The 20,144-nt window shown below is 45.8% G+C and overlaps 1 protein-coding gene across 1 annotated transcript; it reads right to left on the reverse strand.

Moving 5' to 3' along the window:
* Positions 1-4,855: 4,855 nt before the first annotated feature.
* On the reverse strand, positions 4,856-19,211 carry LOC119391210 (uncharacterized). The gene is made up of 10 exons (XM_037658884.1): positions 19,183-19,211; positions 18,331-18,429; positions 17,238-17,350; positions 15,274-15,459; positions 14,208-14,434; positions 13,145-13,239; positions 7,754-7,865; positions 7,306-7,470; positions 6,835-6,966; positions 4,856-4,996 (listed from the first exon to the last, which is right to left on the reverse strand). Exons 1-10 carry the CDS (start codon positions 19,209-19,211, stop codon positions 4,856-4,858), a joined length of 1,299 nt encoding a protein of 432 aa, XP_037514812.1.
* Between the last annotated feature and the right edge of the window lie 933 nt (positions 19,212-20,144).

Below are 20,144 nucleotides of genomic sequence, written 5' to 3' on the forward strand. Positions count from 1 at the left end.
AGAAAGAAGAAATTTCCGCCAGCGGGGGAGGGGAGACAACCCCACTTTATATCTTCGCGTGCGTGTTTGCATATACGCATACAAAATGCACAAATTTGAGGGGTGGAGGACGACCAACCCCACCCCCCCTCTCTCTCATCCACGCGGTTTTCGATCGAGCCCGACCCTGCTCGAATTTATCGACCGCGAATTGTTCCTTTCCCACAGCTTGCGCGGATAAGCCAATCGCGATCAATAAACTGGATCCCGATTGTTATCGTAAGTACACCGTTACTATGTGATCCGTTCAAAACCTTTGAAACGTACAAAAAATAAAACGGAAGAAATGGGAGCCTATGTACTTCTTTCTCGTTCATGACCATATCGTCACGAACGACAGAAGCGCGCTGGGAGTCTGGTATATTTCCAGCAGACCATACCCCTTTGACACATTCCGTGGCCTCCGTGATTAGCTCCGGCAAAGCTTTGCCGACGCCAATCTCGGAGGCCACGCACAATCTAACAAGTAGGTGCGGTGGTAGGGTACACCCTAGCGATGGTGCTCGGCAGATTTTGCAGCATTGGTTGCTGATTCCTGTCAGACGAGTGGCGCTCAGTCGCTTACTCATTGGTTGTTGTGGTTCCAGATAACGGAGTTCATTTTGCCGTAACCAGTTTTGACTCTGCCGTGAGGCCCGTGACAGCAGATAAATTACAAGGTTTCAGATCTAGTGTGGGGAACTGTGCGGGGAGGCAAAAAAAGCAATAGTGCCTGAATGGCCGGTGACTCGATCCGGACATTTACTGCGGTATTGGTCACAATTTGTCATGTAGAAATGTTCCTACATGGCGCACATGTATTTAGAGAGTAAAATAAAGATTTAAAAAATGCACCATCTCCCTCTAAAGGGAACCATGTGTGGATGCGAAGCAGCGGGGAGATGGTTGGCTTGAGCGGTAATTTTTTTTAGGAGCTGGCTCGCTAGGTTCTTAAGCTGGGGCGAAGTCCCGCGCCGTAAGCTGCGTCCATCCATTCAAAGCGTCGTGGAACGTGAAGAGGAACGCTACGCGCGTCGTGTCTTCCCTCGAACCTGGCCGATTCTCACAGGGCGAGCGAGGAACGCGGTCGACAGGCGCACTAGAGGGGGGGGGGGAGCGTAGGAGAAGAGAGAGAGGGGGAGGGGACGCGCATGTGCTGGCGCTTATCGCGACGTTGCGCAGGAGAGAATGAGGCGCGCGAGAGGGGGGGGGTGGGTGGGGGCGTAGGAGGGCGCTCATCCAACGCCACCTAGAAATAGGTTGGCTACGGCGCGCGGAGAGGAGGTGTGTGGAGAGGGTTTGCACATGCGCAGTAAGGGTGGTCACGCCGCACACCACCGGATTGAACTCCGCCATAAGCTGCTTCGCATGTTAAAAAAAAAGAACAGAAGCCACAGTGTCACGCGCTATTTCCATGGAGGAGAGCAAAAAACAAAAACAAAAAAAAACAAGCGCATGCTGGGAATTTTACCAAACGCATGCAACGGCGTCGGAGGAGGTTGGCTTGTGGACGCTAGTCGCGCGCGCTCATCAATTTTCGTCCCCACCCCCCCATGAATGCAGCAAAAAGAAAAAAAATTATTCCAGCTTCGCCCTAGTGGCGCCAAGCCCGAAGGAAGAGCGGAGCTGGATGGCCTTGTTTCTGTTCATTAGATGTGAAGCATCTTATAGCGGAGTTCAATCCGGTGGTGGTGTGCGGCGTGACCACCCTTACTGCGCATGCGCAAACCATCTCCTCTCTCCACTTTCCCTCTCATCTCCTCCTCCTCCCCTCTCTCCCTCTCCACTCCCCCTCTGAAACGCGGGCTCGACATGCCGAAACGCTGCTTCGCATCGCCTCATGGTCCCCTTTAGCGGGAGATGGTGTGATTTTTTATTTCTTTTTTCTCTTTCTTTCTTTATGTTTCTTGTATCTATTTTTCTACCTGCTGCTTTCTATTTCTTTGTTTCTCTATTTCTTTTTCTTTCTCGCTCTTTCTATCTTTATTTCTCATTGTTCCCTTTCTCTCTCTCTCTGCTTCTTTCTTCGTTTGCCTTTATTTCTCTCTTTCTTTCTCGTTCTGTCTTGCCCTCTGTTTCTCCTATATCTTTCTCGTGTCTGTTTCATTTTCTCGGTGTCTTTCTCTGTCTTCCTATCTTTCTCTGTATGATGCATCTGTTTCTCTCTCTCTCTGCTACTTTCTCTCTCTCTTTCCTTGTTCCTCTTTGTTTTTCTCTTTCTTTCTCTTTCGGTCGTGCTCCCTGTTTTATCTATACAGGGTGTTTGAGATAAAAAGCACCAAGTATTAAAAAATAAGCATAGGCGCTGCGCGTCTACAATAAGCGCAGTCTTATTCTGAGCCATATAGAGCACGTCAGAATATTTTTGCCAATCCGCAAAGCTCGGCAATTAACAAAGATGATTTAATGAACTTTGATTAATTTAATTAACTAAATAGTAGCCCTAGAAAAAATCTTCAATAGAAAAGTTGTAGCGCTTGTTCAGAAATATCGAATTTTTCAATCCATGGTAAGATAACTCTCCTGCTTAATTGCTTTCCGGCCTTTCTGTAAAGCGCGCGAATTAAAAAAAAAATACCACTTCAATGCCGCCTAACGCACGGCGCTTTTAGTGCCCTCAAATGTAAGTGGAACGAATGATCAAAGGCATGCTTCGCGCACGGACACCAATTGAACAGGCTATCGGTGACTGCGATGGACGTTAGGCGACAAAAGGAGCATACCGTTTCAACAAAATAAAATAAAATAAAATAAAATAAAATAAAATAAAATAAAATAAAATAAAATAAAGTTCTTCAACGAAACAGCGCCAGCCACGGAGCAAATTCCACGTGAGACCGTAGGCAGCATTTCATGCAGCGTAGGCATTTTTTCTTTTCTTTTCGCACCAGTGAAGAAACGCATTGGAAGGCGCGAGGGTGACAACGTGATGAAGTACCGATATAAAAGATTCCCTCACACGTTGCGACCGCTGCTTCTTAGTTTTTTTTTTTTTTAGTAGGTACGCCTCTACTATCATTTAGCGTCCATCGCAGTCACCGGTAGCCTGCTCAATCGACCTTCGTCTTCGTGCGCTGAGAAGCCTTTGATAATTCGTTCAACGTGCATTTGAGGGCACTAAAAGCGCCGCGCGTTTACGCGCGTTAGGCGGCAGTCACATGTCATTTTTTAAAAATTCGCGCGCTTTAAAGAAAGGCTGGAAGAAGTTGAGCAGGGGAGTTATCTTAGCATAGATTAAGGAAATCGATGTTTCTGAACAAGCGCTACAACTTTTGTATTGAAGATTTTTCTCTAGAGTTACTATTTAAAAAGTTCTTTAAGCAATCTCTGTTAATTGGCGACCTTTGCGGATTGGAAAAAAGATATTCTGACGTGCTCTATGTGGCTCAGGAGAATACTGCGCTGATTGGAGACGCGTAGCGCTTATGTTTAATTTTTTAATACTTGGTGCTTCTTAGCTGAAACACCCTGTATATCATTTTCGTGTCTTTTTCTTTCTTTCTCTTTCTCTCTCTATGTCTTTCTTTTCTTTTCTTTCTTTCTTTCTTTCTTTCTTTCTTTCTTTCTTTCTTTCTTTCTTTCTTTCTTTCTTTCTTTCTTTCTTTCTTTCTTTCTTTCTTTCTTTCTTTCTTTCTTTCTTTCTTTCTTTCTTTCTTTCTTTCTTTCTTTCTTTCTTAATACCAATCGCATGCAAGTTGTTGCTCGGTGAACGCTCCAGTGAAGAGCCACGCGAGTCATCCTTTAACGATCTGGATGTTGATTCGTGTCGCCACAGGTAACGAAAGCCGGTGCGCAGCGCTTGCAGACTGATCGTAAGATATATCTGTGTAACAATGTATTTTTATGGCGCTAGCACCTAGCGACATTATATTTCTCAAGCAGCACACCGGAATTTGCCTCCAGCCCACCTGAAGTTCTACATTGGCTCGCGTGTTATGAAGCCCCAATAAATAGTAATACTCATATGAAAAGGAGGGAATGGTTAAAGTTTTATAGGATACATGTGCTACCGGAGCGTAATTTTATAAAGATAAGGGCCAATTAACTGGTAGAATAATTGAAAATTAAATTAATAACTGAACGAGTTCTGTGAAAGGGTAGACTGTTTTATTGGCGGGTATGTGCCATCAGGATGGCACTTACCCACTATACGAAACATCCATTCACACATCTGTTGACTCACTGATAGGGAATTCTCGGTAGAGGGTGGGTGAAGGGTGACGTCACTGCCTAGTGCGCGCCGCGCCGAACGAATTTCCGGTGAACTCGCTTGCATCCATGTAGTGCACGACTCCGCTTCGGATACAGCATTCGTGCAATATCACTCGGTGTCAGAGGTATTGGGTCCACCTACTGGGGTTTAACTGCCTTTACAGTGCCAAGTGAATAATCGTTTAAAAATTAATCAGTTCATCCGTACATGTAAGTGAAACGCGCCGACATTGGCGTCAAAAGAATGGAGGGGGAGGGGGAAAAGCAGCGCCCTTTATTTGATTTGTCGGCTTAAAGAACGGAGCAAATCTCGGCTCCAGGAAGAAGAACGCCGCAATTGCTGGATTTGATTTCGCATGACCGTGAACACGTAACGCTTATCACAAATTAATGTATTTGTTGCCAGAAAATCGTATGCCGACCGTTCAGTAATGGCACGAAATACTCGCGAAAGAAACAACAACAAAAAACAAAATAATCCTAACGTCCATGTGAGAGTCTCTTGTATAGTTCTATACAATATCTATACCCATGACGCCCATTCGTCAGCGTAGAATTATTTTGTGACAACGGTGCGTCTCTATTCATCAGCATTGGCGCCGAAGGGACATCCGCGCCATGGTGGCTAGCCGGATTGCGGGCGCAGGTCTCTGTACACAGCTCCAAGCAGGAACGGATATTTGTCGCTCGCGCAGGATAACCGGTCGTCCTGCTCCACGTTGAGCACGGCGATCCCCACGAGCCGTTTCTTCTTCACCAACTCAGTCTGCGCAGAAGAGTAAAGTAGCTGGCGCACGAGACGTCAAACTGATGATGATTTATGATGGTGATGATACTCCTCTTCCTGAAGACACTCACCCACACGGGTGATGGGCCAAGAGCCGGGCGGCAGGATGTTTAAGGTAAAGACCTATGAAGATAAACGAATCTACACCAACGGCAGATAGCTCCATCGGTCCTTGCACGAGGACGCATGGCTGATTGACCTTGGGACCCCGTTCTGCATTTGCACAAGTTCGTACTACCCGTGGAAACAAATTTAATTAGCTGCACCGCACTTCTGGTGCTCAATTAGATTATTATATTCGTGTACGTGACGCATAATACTTCCAGAATATTGACAGATTGCATGTGGCGTTGCGGTCTTGATGACATCAAGACAGCATAATCACGGGGCAGCTGGTGAACCTGCTTCAATTCGATAACGACGCCGCTTTAACGCCTTTGGCCTCCGTGCATGAGTAACGAAAGAATCTGCATGCGATGTACTGAAAACATTAATGTGACGTCACGAACTTCGCGTCCTACCATGTTGGTATTCCAACATGGCTGTTTCAGTGACGTTAGCGCAAGCCATCTGTAGGAAAATGAATTGCTGCGTACATCAACTTCATTCATTCATTAGTAGACAATATTTATTCGCAGTGATGGCGTGTGGCCGCCACTGTCAAAGGGGGTATAAATGAAGACAAAATATACCGATAGGGAAGGCTGCCTTTATACATCACCGACTGCAACGCGCACTTGCCTCCTTGGAGGCTACCGTGATGCCACCACTAGTAACGTGTGTGTTACATGAACATAAATTGCATCACGCACGAATATATATACACATACCTCAGCGGTCTACTGGGAAGCCGTGGCTTTTGCATGAACAAGCACTTACATTCGGTAACGCGGAAGAATGTACGATGTCGTTTTCTAACGGAAATAAACATCAATAGAAGCAAAAGAACTAAACACACAAAACAGACTAATAAGACAACCAAATCCATGCCGCTGCTTGACCTAACACAACTGAATTCCGGTTACGAACATCCGGTTTCTAGTTCAGGCCTCATTCAATTAAGGGTTTCACAAAAAATAAAAGATCAAAGGCAAATACAAAATATGAAAAACACTAGATACAAAACAAAAAGCAAAAGATAAAGAATAAAAAACGAGACTATACGAAACGGCAACATAATAGTACAAAAAAAAAAAAATTCAGAGCCCTTACACTACCGTGGATATGGAAGCCAGTGAAGTGGGTCTGGTATAGTGAATATTGCTACAGTGAACTTATATTTTGTCACTACTGACCATATTTAGCGAATAAAGACCCAAACACTCAAAGGTCCCGGTGTTTCTTTTGCGTATGACGCACGTTATCTAATATCTCATCAACGGCGGCCAACGGCCGTGTCAAAATGAAATCCTGCAATACATTGCAGGATTTCATTTTGTCCCCGTTATTTCGAAAGTACACAAATGGGGTGACGTTCGTTTCTTATGCAAGTGGTCTTGTCTTTGAGGCAAAATCGTTCACGTCATTCTGCCTTGTCGGCGAAATCATACACCTTAATGTTTACTTTTACGCGATGTCCATTTTTTCGACGCAATGATGCTGGATTAGGCGAGTTAATCGGTTCACCGAAAATTGTTGTTCTACGCATCTTTTGTCCGCAGACGCGATCCGCCAAAACCTACAGCCACACTCACCTTCGCTGTAAGTCTCAATTCATTGAATCAATTTTCTGACATTTTTTTCCCACATATCTTTCGCCCTTGACTTTTAGCGTGATAAATAGTGCTCTAGTGTCACGATATGAGTGGGGTGTATACCTTGAGCTTCACGGACCTCGCGCTCTCGAAGCCGATCCACCCAACACCGCCGTCGAAAGCCGCGTCGCACTTGGTCTTGTTCTCGAAATCTAGTTTCCAAGGCGTGCCCGTTGTCCGCAGCTTTTGACAGAGCTGCGTGCGATACAATCAGGATATTGTTTTCAAACAAGTATTACTAAACAATTATTTCGAGATAAAGTCTCCGCGCCATAAAGTTGGTTGCCGTACATTGCTCCCTTGAGCTTGAACCGAACCTTCATTGTTGCCTACGACAGTACGGCAAGCGCGATTCTGAGGATAGAATTCCTAAGGGTATCGCTTGTAAGCAACCCCGTAATCTTATAATAGAAACGATTAAGAATGGGATTCTCGCAGAATTTGTGTCTAGCATGCGCGCGCGCCTGCACTTCTGCAAAGTTCGGAAGTGTTGTGCTTGATTCTTCCGTTTTATCGAATGCCTCGTATACATACGCTGACGAGTGGTTCGTCATCGGGAAAGTCTCTGGCAACACGATCGCCGAGGCTGGTTGCCTGGACGCTTGCGAAGTTGTACTTCTTGCCGACCGTCGACACGGTCGGCACCAGCTTGGCAAGGGCCTGTTCCGCTCGGTCGCGGACATTGTTTAGGACGTCCACCTGGAGAAAAACCCGGTCGCAATATGCAATTTCAAGATGATGTTTCCAAACAAAGATGTGTGATGGCGTCAACATTTTTCGGGCGATCTGTGACGTCATGATTACGTCACATGATGGCGTACTCATGTGACGTCATCGTTCGGACAAGGTCACGTGCGGTTTTTGGCGAGACCTTGCGAGACCTTACGAGATCTTAAGGCCTCGCAAAGCCCCGCTCAAGTTTCGTGGACGGTGTTGCCAACGTAGCCACATAAGACGTTCGCCTTAAAAAAAAAAATCTCACAAGGTTCTTGTCGACTGCATCGATGTAGCCGCCGGACTCGTACATGCACGGTGGGAAGGCCTTTCCTTTGGCAGAGAAATCGTGCGTTTCTACTACGATGAGGTCCACGTATCTGCGTGATAAAGTAAAAGAACGCAACTGTCACCAAATGCACTGCCGTCATTTAATTCAGAGGCGCGATGAACTCCGTTTCATGGAGCTTAAAGAATGCAGCTACGGGAAAAAAATTGCCGGCAGATTTGTGCAATGAAACGCTACTACGCCGTTTAAAACTGCGTGGAGCTAACTTTATTGCAGGAGTGAAATTAGACGAGTGAACGTACTAATAGCGAGTTTTAGTATAGCGGATAACAGCAAACGCAAGGATTTAGCGTTAGCGTTAGCGTTGCGTGCTCCTAACTGCGCATGAGCAGAACGTAAACGTAGCCCGAGCTCTTACGTACGAACGCTATTTCTGGAATATAGCGTTCAACGCTAACGCACGCAAGGGATCCCGTACGTAGGGCAAGATGGCGGTGCCTGTTTAAGCGAGAGCCGTCCACTTCGAATCTTTGTAGCCGTCGTCCTGCATCATTAAACTTATTCATTCCCTAATAATGTTCGTATTTGATTTATATTTGAGTAATGAGGCTTCGCCAACCGTGTACCGCCGATAAAATAGCTCCGTTTTTGAGATACAAAGTGGATTTGCGCTGCAGAAGGCTTAGCAAGATTTGCTAGCAAGGTTCGCTCATGTTTTCTTTAGCAGCGCAGAGATGGCGACGCTGTCTTTAGTCGCCTGTTTCCAGGATACGGCGACAAGTCAAGCAGATACATGTCAGGCGTCCTTTCCCTTCATGCCTTTCGCGGCAGTGCATGAATGTGACGCGTGATGCGTCCCAGCTTAAAAAGGCCAGGTAATAGGGGTCTTGAAGAATTCTCGAACGCGGCATGTCGACAGAAACCAATGTGTCAGAACTCAACACTTCTGCAAACGCGACATGGAGACGCAACAGTGGTGACTTTGGATCGGCTCGACTTGGTGGCGCTTCTGTGGATTCTACAGTGCATTTAGTGTTTTTATGTCTAGATGGCGCCGTATGTGCTTGCGTTAGCGTTAGCGGGAATGCCTTCCGCTGTACTAAAGGACCACCAGTTGACACGCAGCGCGTTCCGTTTTAGCGTTAGCGTTGAGACGCACGCTAACGCTAACGTAAGCGTTTCCCGCTATACTAAAACTCGCTAATGGCAACCCACTGTAAGCTTTATGCAGTGATAGCTGCGGCAGCAGCAAAGGCAGTTATGCATTTTACAATATTTTCTTGTGTGCGTCTCGACATTCCAAGAAAAAAAGAAAGCTTAGAATAAATTAAGCGAAACAAAGAACAAATAGAAAGAAAAGCCGGCAGATCCCACGCATTGTGGGAATCGATGTAATGCGAAGCAGCCAGCAAAAGAGCTGCATACATCGTCTTGTATGTCACTAAGGAAAATGCCTGTCATGGTTTTCATGTTAACTCCTATTATTTTATGTTCGTCACACAGTAACGTCGCGCAATACCAACTTCGGGGTAGATCAAGCTAGCGAAACGGCCGCCAGCGCACCATGAGCGTGGCACGTAAGTCATGCTGTACGTCATGCTGTACATGACATGCTGTACATGCTGTAGTCATGCTGTACATGACATGCGTGTCATGATTTTCATGTTAACTCCTGTTATTTATATTCGTCACACAGTCACGTCGGAAGATACCAATTTTGGTGTATATCAAGCTTGCGAAACGTCCGCCAACGCACCATGAGCGTGGCGCGTAATTCATGCTGTACATGACATGCGTGTCATGATTTTCATGTTAACTCGTGTTTTTATGTTCGTCACACAGTCATGTCGCGCAATACCAATTCCGGGGTAGATCAAGCTAGCGAAACGGCCGCCAGCGCACCATGAGCGTGACACGTAAGTCATGCTGTACATGATATGCGTGTCATGATTTTCATGTTAACTCGTGTTATTTATGTTCGTCACACAGTCACGTCGCGCAATACCAATTTCGGGATAGATCAAGCTAGCGAACGGCCGCCAGCGCCCCATGAGCGTGGCACGTAAGTCATGCTGTACATGACATGCGTGTCATGATTTTCATGTTAACTCGTGTTTTTATGTTCGTCACACAGTCACGTCGCACAATACCAATTTCGGGATAGATCAAGCTATCGAAACGGCCGCCAGCGCCCCATGAGCGTGGTACGTAAGTCATGCTGTACATGACATGCCTGTCATGATTTTCATGTTAACTCATGTTATTTATGTTCGTTACACAGTCACGTCGCAAGATACCAATTTCGGGGTAGATCAAGCTAGCGAAACGGCCGCCAGCGCACCATGAGCGTGGCACGTAAGTCATGCTGTACATGACATGCGTGTCATGATTTTCATGTTAACTTTTGTCATTTATGTTCGTCACACAGTCACGTCGCAAGATACCAATGTTGGTGGATATCAAGCTAGCGAAACGGCCGCCAGCGCACCATGAGCGTGGCATGTAAATCATGCTGTACATGACATGCGTGTCATGATTTTCATGTTATGACTTGTCATTTATGTTCGTCATACAGTCATGTTACGCCATACCAATTTTGGTGTACGTTCGATTAACCAAGCGACCAGGAGAGCACTAAGTCGTAGGCGGCTAGATAGATAGATAGATAGATAGATAGATAGATAGATAGATAGATAGATAGATAGATAGATAGATAGATAGATAGATAGATAGATAGATAGATAGATAGATAGATAGATAGATAGATAGATAGATAGATACGCTCAAAGTAGCAGAAGTTCGCTAAGAAATGCTTCGCATTTAAAAATCGAGTAAGTGGGGAGTATTTCTGCCACACAAGTACAATCTTCGTCTACCTCGCATACTTTCCTTACGTTATCACGGCGGTCCCGGCATACGCATATGCATTTCATTCCAAGGAAAAAAAAAAGAAAAAAAAAACAAGAGCCATAACGTGCACCGCACGGGTTTTTGAAAGGATGACTTATTCATGCGAACAAAATTCGGATAAATTAACGCGGAAAAACGATAATGAAAGTTTATTATAACCTAGAAATGATAAGGGGAAGCAGAGTGAAAGATCGGCGCGGCAACTAGTCTCTGAAAATGGTCCCACCATTCCACTCTCTTCTGCACCAACCTCATGGGAGAAAGCATGTGATGGCAAGCGGTAGTTTCTACTCGCTCCCCGCGCGCGGCGCCTTCTTATTCGCACCGCTCGCTCTCCCGAATACGTCATAGAGTTTTCTAAAATTAACTAGAGGGGACTCTGGCGCTGCGATTGTTCAGCCACCATGGAAATGATGGGTAGCGCACGGATTTGCCTAGTCTTCGTGCTTGCGGGCTTCGAACGCACTTGTGGCTTTGTTTATTGCTGTGTTTTGGTTTTCTTTCGGATAAAAGAATGAATAGTTGTGAACTTCGTGACCAGATTTGAATTGGTGAGCCTAAAAAGGTTAAAGCGGTGAAGTCGAACTGCTGACTTTTGCTGAACTTCGTATTGCGACAAAGCGGATGCAGGCGACGCGGAGCCAAACGGAGCCGAGAGAACGAAGTTTAGACAAATCCGTGTACTACCCATCGTTCCCATGCTGGCTGAAGCGCCATGCGTTGCAGCTCCCATAGGATGCTATGAGCGTCCCCTTTATAACGGGGCGGTGACATGTCTGCCACCATGCTCGAAGAAAAAAGAAAAAAAAAACTTCATTGTTTCATGCTGGCCTAATACCTTGTCTACATTGATTAAATCTATCTTATTATACCAAAAAAATTTATAAATTCACGGTCTATCTCTCTGCCTCTTAAGGCAGAATGACCTTATTCCCCCCCCCCCCCCATTATTTATTTTGTACTTTATCCTCTACTCTTCTGCCACCAATACTCTAACCGTCTCTTACTTATTTCTATCGCGGACGTGTTCAGCTTTCCATTGTTGTCCCTAAAACCCAAGGCTTCCTGTAGACTCGTGCCCACAAGTATACCTGGGTGAATATCGCCACATTCAATCAGTACATGTTCCATCGTTTCCTTAGTTCCCCCGCAGCATGTACAGTGTTCGTCTTCGTTACTGAATCTCGCTTTATAACTTCGCGTTCTAAGGCAGCCCGACCTTGCTTCAAACAGTAAAGCGCTTCCCCTTGAATTATCATAAAACCTTTCCCTCCTTATTTCGTTTTTTCCTTTTCGGTAGTTACTCAGAGTCGGCTTCTTTTCCATCGCTGTCATCCAATAAGTCCTCTCCGCCTCCCTGACCTTCCGCTTAATGCTCCCTGTTGCCATATCGCCCGCACTGCTAGCCGTATATTTACTGGTGAGCCTCCTAGTTCTCTTTCTCCACTGCGTGTCAACGCTTTTTCTATACAAATACCTGAAAACCTTCTCTGCCCATCTACTCTTCTTCATTTTCCTCAGCCTCTCTTCGAATCTCATTTTGCTCTGAGCTTCCCTCACTTCAAAGCCTGTCCATCCCATATCACCCTTTACAGCCTCAATTGTCGTCTTCCCGTGAGCGCCCAACGCGAGGCGGCCCACCGTCCTTTGATTTACATCCATTCCTGATTGTACCTCTGACTTCATGCAAACCACTGAGTTCCCAAATGTAAGCCCCGGGACCATCACACCCTTCCACAGCCCTCGAAGCACCTCGTACCTATTGTATCCCCATAAAGCTCTGTGCTTCATAATTGCAGCATTCCTCTTTCCCTTTGCTACCGCTGCTTTCTCTTGTACCTCGATATATCTATCCCCCTCATTTACCCATACTCCGAGGTACTTGTACTCGCTTACCCTCGGTATTTTTTGGCCCTGTATGAAGACCGCATGGTCTTCGTGATCATTGAATACCATCAATCCAAATTTTGTTGCACTAAATCCTAGTCCTAGAGCCTCACATTCCCTTCCGCATATATCTGCCAGTCGCTGTATATCATCTTGACTGTCCGCAAATAAGACAATATCATCAGCATAAAATAACCCTGGAAGCTTCTGCTCAACCATCGTGCCGACCTGTTTGTGTGACAAATTAATAGACACTAGCGCCAGAGTTCCCTCTAGTAAGTATTGTAGGAAACTCTATGGAATACGTGACTGAAAGTCCCCTTCCGCGTGGAAAAAGCAACCTCTTGTGAGGGAAAGCAAACTTCTTGGGGCGTTATGCGCTTCACGATGTTCGATGTATGAAGGGTTCCGTTCGTTTCATCACAATTCGTCCGTTTCATCACAATTCACAGTTTGGTTACCGAGTTGGGTCCCAGGTGTTTTGGACTAACAGACGTCAACCTATGTATCCCTCGAAAGACAAGGTGATTGTGCAGCATGAAAGAGCAAAGCAAAAACGCCATGTCGACAAACCTTTCCATTAAGGGGAAATCGTAGAATTGAATCAAGGCTGGCAGTATGTGAGCCATTATCTGGAAGTCCGATTTGGCGATGTCCTTGTGCAGTGCCTGCAACGACCACAAAAAATAAACTGTTAGTATAACACCGAGTCTCGAGGCAAATTGGCGGTGAACTTATGCGTTAACTTAGGCTGGGAACTTATGCGTTCTGTTTTAACTATACGCTTGCTCCGGGGAGGGGGGGGGTGCTGCCCCCCCTCCCTGGCGGTACTGCTGCGCTAGAGTGTGCGTGTTCTCTGGTTTTGTTTACCTCGTGCCCTTTCTTTCGGCCTTCCCGGTCTCGCATAGAGTAATATATCAAACCTGTCACTATAGCTAACATCTCAATATAGCCGTGAACTTTGTCTCTCTGTATGAGACGAGAAAATGAGCTCATTTTACGTCCACGTAAATGCCAGGTAATGTGAAACACAGCCTAGTGACATCCAGGTGACATAGTATGCCTCGATATCAGGTTCCATCCCAATTGAGCATCGACTCGCACACGTCCTCAATGGCTCCATAAGGCGTGTAGGCTATGTACACTGGGGAAGAATTTCCCCCAAAATTTAGTGCTTGAGTGCTTCTTACCATTCACTGGACACCCGCGCTACACTGTAAATGCAGCTGCATACTTTAGGGAGTCATATTGCCTCACATTATTGATCGTCATAAATGACGCTGAGTCTTCAGGAAGGAGAGCGTTCGTCATTTTCCTATGCTGATAGCGCGCATGCCGTTCGTGACCTTTAAGTACGGAGCGTGTGGCGTTAAGAAAATAAAGAAAGGCACGCAAGATAGATGACTGTTATTGTTGTGGGTAAAAAAAAAAAAAAAACGCCCAAACGGGTGCCACTGTTCTTAGAGTGTAATATGTCCAGCGTCAAAAGTGACTGTATTTTATTTTACTAACAACTGAAGTGTACGTTTCTTTGCTGAGAGTACGGGCAACGGTACTTGCACCATACACTTTGTGTAATACTCGTTTCTTAATAAATGATGATGATAATAATGATGATAATGATTTAGCGGCTCGCCTCGTAAAGGAAGATCTCCGCGGCCACGTCCGCGTTCGTCCTGGTGATCACGACACCATCCCAGCCGCTTTCCGCGGCGTAGGTGTCGCGTAGCGTCTGCACGAGTTGAGTTATCCGTTGATCCTTGACTGTGGCGAACTGTGCGGTAGTCTTCTTGAGCCGCAACCCCACCAGCAGTTTCAGGCGCGTTGTCTGCTTCAGCGATAACCAGTCCCCTATGCTGTCGCCTGCGCGTCGTTTGAAAACAATTCGACTTAGCGAATAGTGGATGACGGTCTGACTAGAACACTTCTTTTCGCTGCTTATTGAATTGAACTACGAGACATGACCATTTCCTTTCGCTGGGAATGGCATTCAAAACCATGCAGAACACCTAATGGGCATGGTTGACTCCTGTGATCAGCAGAGAGGATTGCTAAAATTCTCACAGTCCGTAATCCGAGATTTGCGTAATATACACTAACCACAAGATGCGCATTTGTAGAATTATCGACTAAATTTTAAAGGCTATATAGGGGTGTGGGTTTTTAGCCAATAGAGATTTTTTATGAAACGACTACATGACTAAGTCGCCTGTCGGCTTCGCAGACGAGCTCTACGCTGAGGTGGAAATACTCTGCAACTATGCTAAGGCTCTGCAGCTGTTCTCCGGCCGAGAGGAGGAGGGTTGCCTCGGCAGGCTCCTTTCTAACTTCGCTCTAGCTCTGAGCGAGCGGCGACACGCGTTTGATTTTGTTGTTGTTTCTTTCACTCTCACTTTTTAGGGGACAGTTTTTTCGTCCGGACAGCATAAAAAAAATCCCGGACCCTAGCCACAGGCTGCTTCGCTATAAAACGAAAGACAAGTCATGCAACATGCACAAGTGGAACGCTTTCGCAAATGATGGCACGTCACCTCACTGCCGCTTCCCCTCTCCCTCTTTCGCCGCTCTTTCCATCATCTGTGCTGTACGTTGAGTCAGATCGACTCAACGTACAACTTTCCCGAGCTGTATAGGTCCTGTTAATAATGCGGTGCAATGGTGTTTCGCTAATTGTTCTCGTATCACACTGGTATTATGCTCACTTGGTGCTGGCCCCGAGCTTTGCCTGCCATTGATGTGGCCACTCGGATCGACTTCGAGCCCGTCGTAGACGAGGTGCGAGCAGCAATCGACGCACAGGTCGGTCTTCGTGAAGGGAGGCGAGTACTTCGTGCTCATAGTGGGGTCGTAGTAGCATAGCACCAGCGGTACGTACTCCGAAGCTTTCGCTGCGGCGTCAAGAAGCCTTTCAAGATCAACAGCGTTTAATCGGACACCACAGATAGATAGATAGATAGATAGATAGATAGATAGATAGATAGATAGATAGATAGATAGATAGATAGATAGATAGATAGATAGATAGATAGATAGATAGATAGATAGATAGATAGATAGATAGATAGATAGATAGATAGATAGATAGATAGGAGGTGTAGCTGGAAGCTTATGGAAGAGCACAGTCATATCGCGTTAAAGTTGCTAGTATTACGAAGGTCCGAAGGTTAGAAAACCGTCACGGCTTTTTAACCTTCGGACATATGCTGCCTCGCCGCATAGATTAATTTGTCCCCACGCGTTGTCGGTTCATTTGACCAAATATACTGGAACATTGTTGAAGTCCACGTGCATAAGTCACTGCAAGCAGGAAGATTACAACGAACATTGTAAAGAAAGAGTTAAAAACGTAAGGTCACAGAAAGTGCACACTGTACTATCTGTGTCTGCGGTACCCCCTTTCCCCCTTTTTTTGTACCCCCCTGAGCGCAGGCTTATGAACATGGATTACATTATGCAAGCGACTCCTGTCAAGTGAATGCTTGCAGGACCGCATGGCTTGGTCGAATTATGCGAAAGATCGAATTAACAAAAGGGTAGGAAAATTAACAAATTCAATACCTTTTTATTGCTCTCTCTTAGTATATTGCTTCTCTAAATTAAAGCGCAACCTAACCAATACGTGGTGCGGAGCGCTAACGGCTTTAAATATTGTCCCGGTCTGGCTAAAAACCGCGGACGTAAGGGGCATGGATAGATAAAATCAAACGCCACGTTATACGATAGCGTCAGTCACATGAACTTTAATCCTCAAGGCAAGCATGTCTCATTAGAAGGAACAAAGTTGTATGATAAGGAAAATATAGTGGCAAAATTGAAAAAGCTTACAGGGTTTTTTGTCAGCTGCAGAAAAAAGTGTAAAAAGAGATAAAGAGGAGGGTATGGAAATAGCGACATTAACAAGTTCACAAGGGTGAAACCCAATTTTTACAGACATAGTGAAACGCAAGCAGATTTCGAAAGTGATAACTCGCGAGCACAATCTCGCACCGGTAATTACGCAGTTGCGAAATATTGTTTGGGCTTCACACTAAGCGTTCTGACATTGCCAGTATACTGGCAAACACAAAAAACAAAATAACGCGGTTTATTTAGTCCTAACTTGTTCATATTTCGGTTGTCCACGACTGCACATAAGTGTGTGCTAATATGACAGAACTTTTAAAACTACCTAGCACCATTCTGCAGCTTGAGCTGGATTACCTTGAGAGCATTACTTGCTCAAGAAATCAACATGCCGAATTGAATTAGAAAATAAGAATCTTCACTTTCCAAAAATTTGCTTTGTGATGCATTAAAACGCACCATCGCCATCACCAAGTCGAGGTGTACTGTAAACTTTCTAGAATACGAATGTTAATGCGCTGATAAATCCACACTTTGCACTAATCAACGGTTACCACCTTTTGCTCTGGTCTTTGCTTACACATAACACACCGCTTTAAGCGATATCTCAGCTTTGTAGAGCGTCACTTTTCTTCCTTTTTTTTACGTAAGAGGCAGCCCTTGCTTTGAACACTGCGCGCACTCTCTCATACCCAGTCGCGCCTCTACATTTTTCTTATATTCAACGCGTTTCTTCTGAGCGACTCACTGCATGTCCTGCCACGAATTAAAGGATGCTAAGCTTATAGGATGCTCACGAGAAAAGCGCGATAGAGTGACTCACTTCCCATGTAGGAGACGACGTAGGCAATGATGGCTACGAGCACGAGCAGCACGAGGAAGCCACTGAGGAAAGCGTACACCAGGTAAGAAGCCGCCGAAATCGTTGGCTCATCCCTACGATAACACATCATTATCATCATCTTTATACGCCCACTGCCGGACAAATGCCTCTTCTAACGATCTCCAACATACTCTGTCAAGAGCGAACCGATTCTATTTCGCTCTTGCGAACTTAACAATGAAACGTGGCCAGCGGAGATTCGACGAAATAGAGGAAGCTGGATTGGCTCGCGAGCGGCTCCGTGATCTGTTTACGCGGAGCTACACATTTGCATTGCCCATCCTGTAAAAAAAAAAAACAAAAAAAAAACCTCACAGAGTTCCTTACGCATTCGCCTAAGGCGACTAGAAAGCGAAAACCGTAGACTTTTTCTTCTCAGTCGACCTACTGATACTACCGCGCCCCCCTCCAAAAGCTTTCTGCATCTAACGTGGTTTTGCATTGCCTCCAGGATCGGAGGCATAGCAAACTTTCTGCACGTCACCTGGCTTTGCACTGCCTCCGTGATCGGCTCACCTGTGACCAAGCGACAATGTCATGTGATGATATCACGTTATGTGACGTCATAATAACGTCACAAAAGCTGGCGATCTGTGACGCCTTGATGACGTCGTATTGTGCCGTCATCACGTGATGATTTCTTTGCATCACTCGCGTTGACGCCGACGGTCAAATTTCGCGTCTGGTGAGGCATCTAAGGCTTTCGCCTCAATTAATAAACGCGTTCCACCGTCACAATATGATCACCCCACTAGGCAGTCCCCGGTTGCGTTCACCTAGCTTCCTTTGGCGCATACATTACGCTGCTCTAACCGCCGGTTATCCCAAGCATTAAGTGCAGTGATCAGGTCCACTTCTCTTCCGCTTAATGTCCACTGAAATATACAAAACAAATTAAAGCTGCAGGCTAAATTGAAAGGAAATCTCGATGTGGTAATAGTATGATGACAGTACAATGTTCTGTCGCATCAACGGAAACAAGGATGTGTAGATATAAGCGAGACTAGTTCCTCCGGCGCTGGGTGCGACTTACACATCGATTTGTTGCGCAGGCATGACACCTTCGTACTGCTTGGGAAGGCTGATCGTGTGCTCGTACCACGGCTCCTCGTTCTCCGGAAATAAGACGGCACTGAAAGGGGCGGTTAATATCCGATGAGAATTTAGCACTTCACCAGTGATTATTTTTTTTTATGCCATATCGCTGCTGTCGGGTATCGTTCCGCGCAAGGTACACCAAGACTATATCCGAAAACGCTTGAGCGAACGTCGAAGTTTCAAAACATGAGTCCGAAAATCCTCCAATTTAAAGGAATCGCGATGAAATGAAAATGGAGCGATGGCGTGCATCTCACGATGGCCTGCCTTTTGTCCCTGGCTTTCCGGGAGTGAACATGGGAAGCAAACAGTTCTTGGATGTGTAACATTAGGGGCCTTCGGCCGCCATTAGTCAAAAACCTGTGTGGCCATAACCCAGCTCTTTCAATCATGACGGGACAGGTCCGGCTGAGTGTGGCATACATTGCCCCCCCTCCCTCCCCCCCCCCCCCCTGGCCACCTGCCCCCCTCCGTGCGCACGCCTATGTGGAACACCCAGCTCAACTTCCGTACCTTAGCAGACGACCTTTAAATCCTCTGCTAATTAAAAAGCTAACTAAACTTCTATAATTATTGCCGTAATTAATATCTTTATTCATCATAATATATCTGCCGCACCAGGAAAAATAATTTAGCAGAGGAAAAAAATATCGCACCTCCCTCATTTTTGAGGTTCGTCGGGCAAGTTTCTTGAAATATGTACACGGTGCGTTTGCACTTGGAAGCTAGGGAAACGGCGAAGAGTACGCCACGAAACGGACAACCTTGACTGACGCATTTTAATTACCCGGCCAGGACGGCTTCAGCGGGCGTCATCTTCTCATTTCGCCTCGTCCCTATACCGGCTCGTGCCACAGGCGGCATCGGATACCTGCGAGGAGAATTCACGTTCAGGAAGCGCTAGACGGCTAGATGTGTTGTCCCGCTGATAAAACGATATTGTTCCGCGGACACACAGACGAGGTGACTTGAGAAATGAAGGCTAATCCTTGTTTGGGTGAGTTTGTGCCAAAACCCGAACCCAAGGCAAAAGAAACCCCCGGGAAACGAGTGCTATAGTTTCGGTTCAAAGGAACACGCGAGCTCCTAGCTGTTGCCGGGCATTCTAAGACCCGGTGCAACTAAGTGATGCTGGATGTGGATGTTCGCATTTATTGTCATTCATAACATTTAACAGCGCAGCTGTTGAAGCTCGGAGTAACTCCGTCGGTCGTTTACAGAAACTGTCATCTTCATGAATGCAATAACTCGGCCGGCACGCGCTCTCTTCTTATCTTCTGCTTCGCTCCCAGAACCCGCACGCCGATTAGTCCGGCGTGGTATGCAATAACTCGGTTGGGCGAGAGAACTAGTACAGAGAGAGAGAAGGAAAGAGAAAGAGAGAAATAGATAGAAAGAAAGGAAAGAAAGACAGAAAGAGATGGGAAGACAGAGAAAGAAGTTGACCGAGAGAGAAAGAGATGGGAAGAAACAGACACAAAAAAGTGACAAAAACAGAGAGCAAGACCCAAAGAAAGAAAGAGAGAATAAAAGAAAAATAGAAATAACAAAGAGATAGAAAGAAAGAGGAAGCGAGAAATAGAGAGACAAAGGAAGGGAAGACAGGGAAAGGACGAAAGAAAGAGAAAAAAAAGAAATAGATTGAGAAAGAAATAAAAATAAATAGAGACAAAAAAGAGATAGAAAAAGAAACAGAGACAAAGAGAGAAAGAGAAGGAAAGAGAGGAAGAAAGAAAGAGACAAATACAG

Source organism: Rhipicephalus sanguineus, chromosome 4 (genome assembly GCF_013339695.2).
Source record: "Rhipicephalus sanguineus isolate Rsan-2018 chromosome 4, BIME_Rsan_1.4, whole genome shotgun sequence".
Lineage (NCBI taxonomy): Eukaryota > Metazoa > Arthropoda > Arachnida > Ixodida > Ixodidae > Rhipicephalus > Rhipicephalus sanguineus.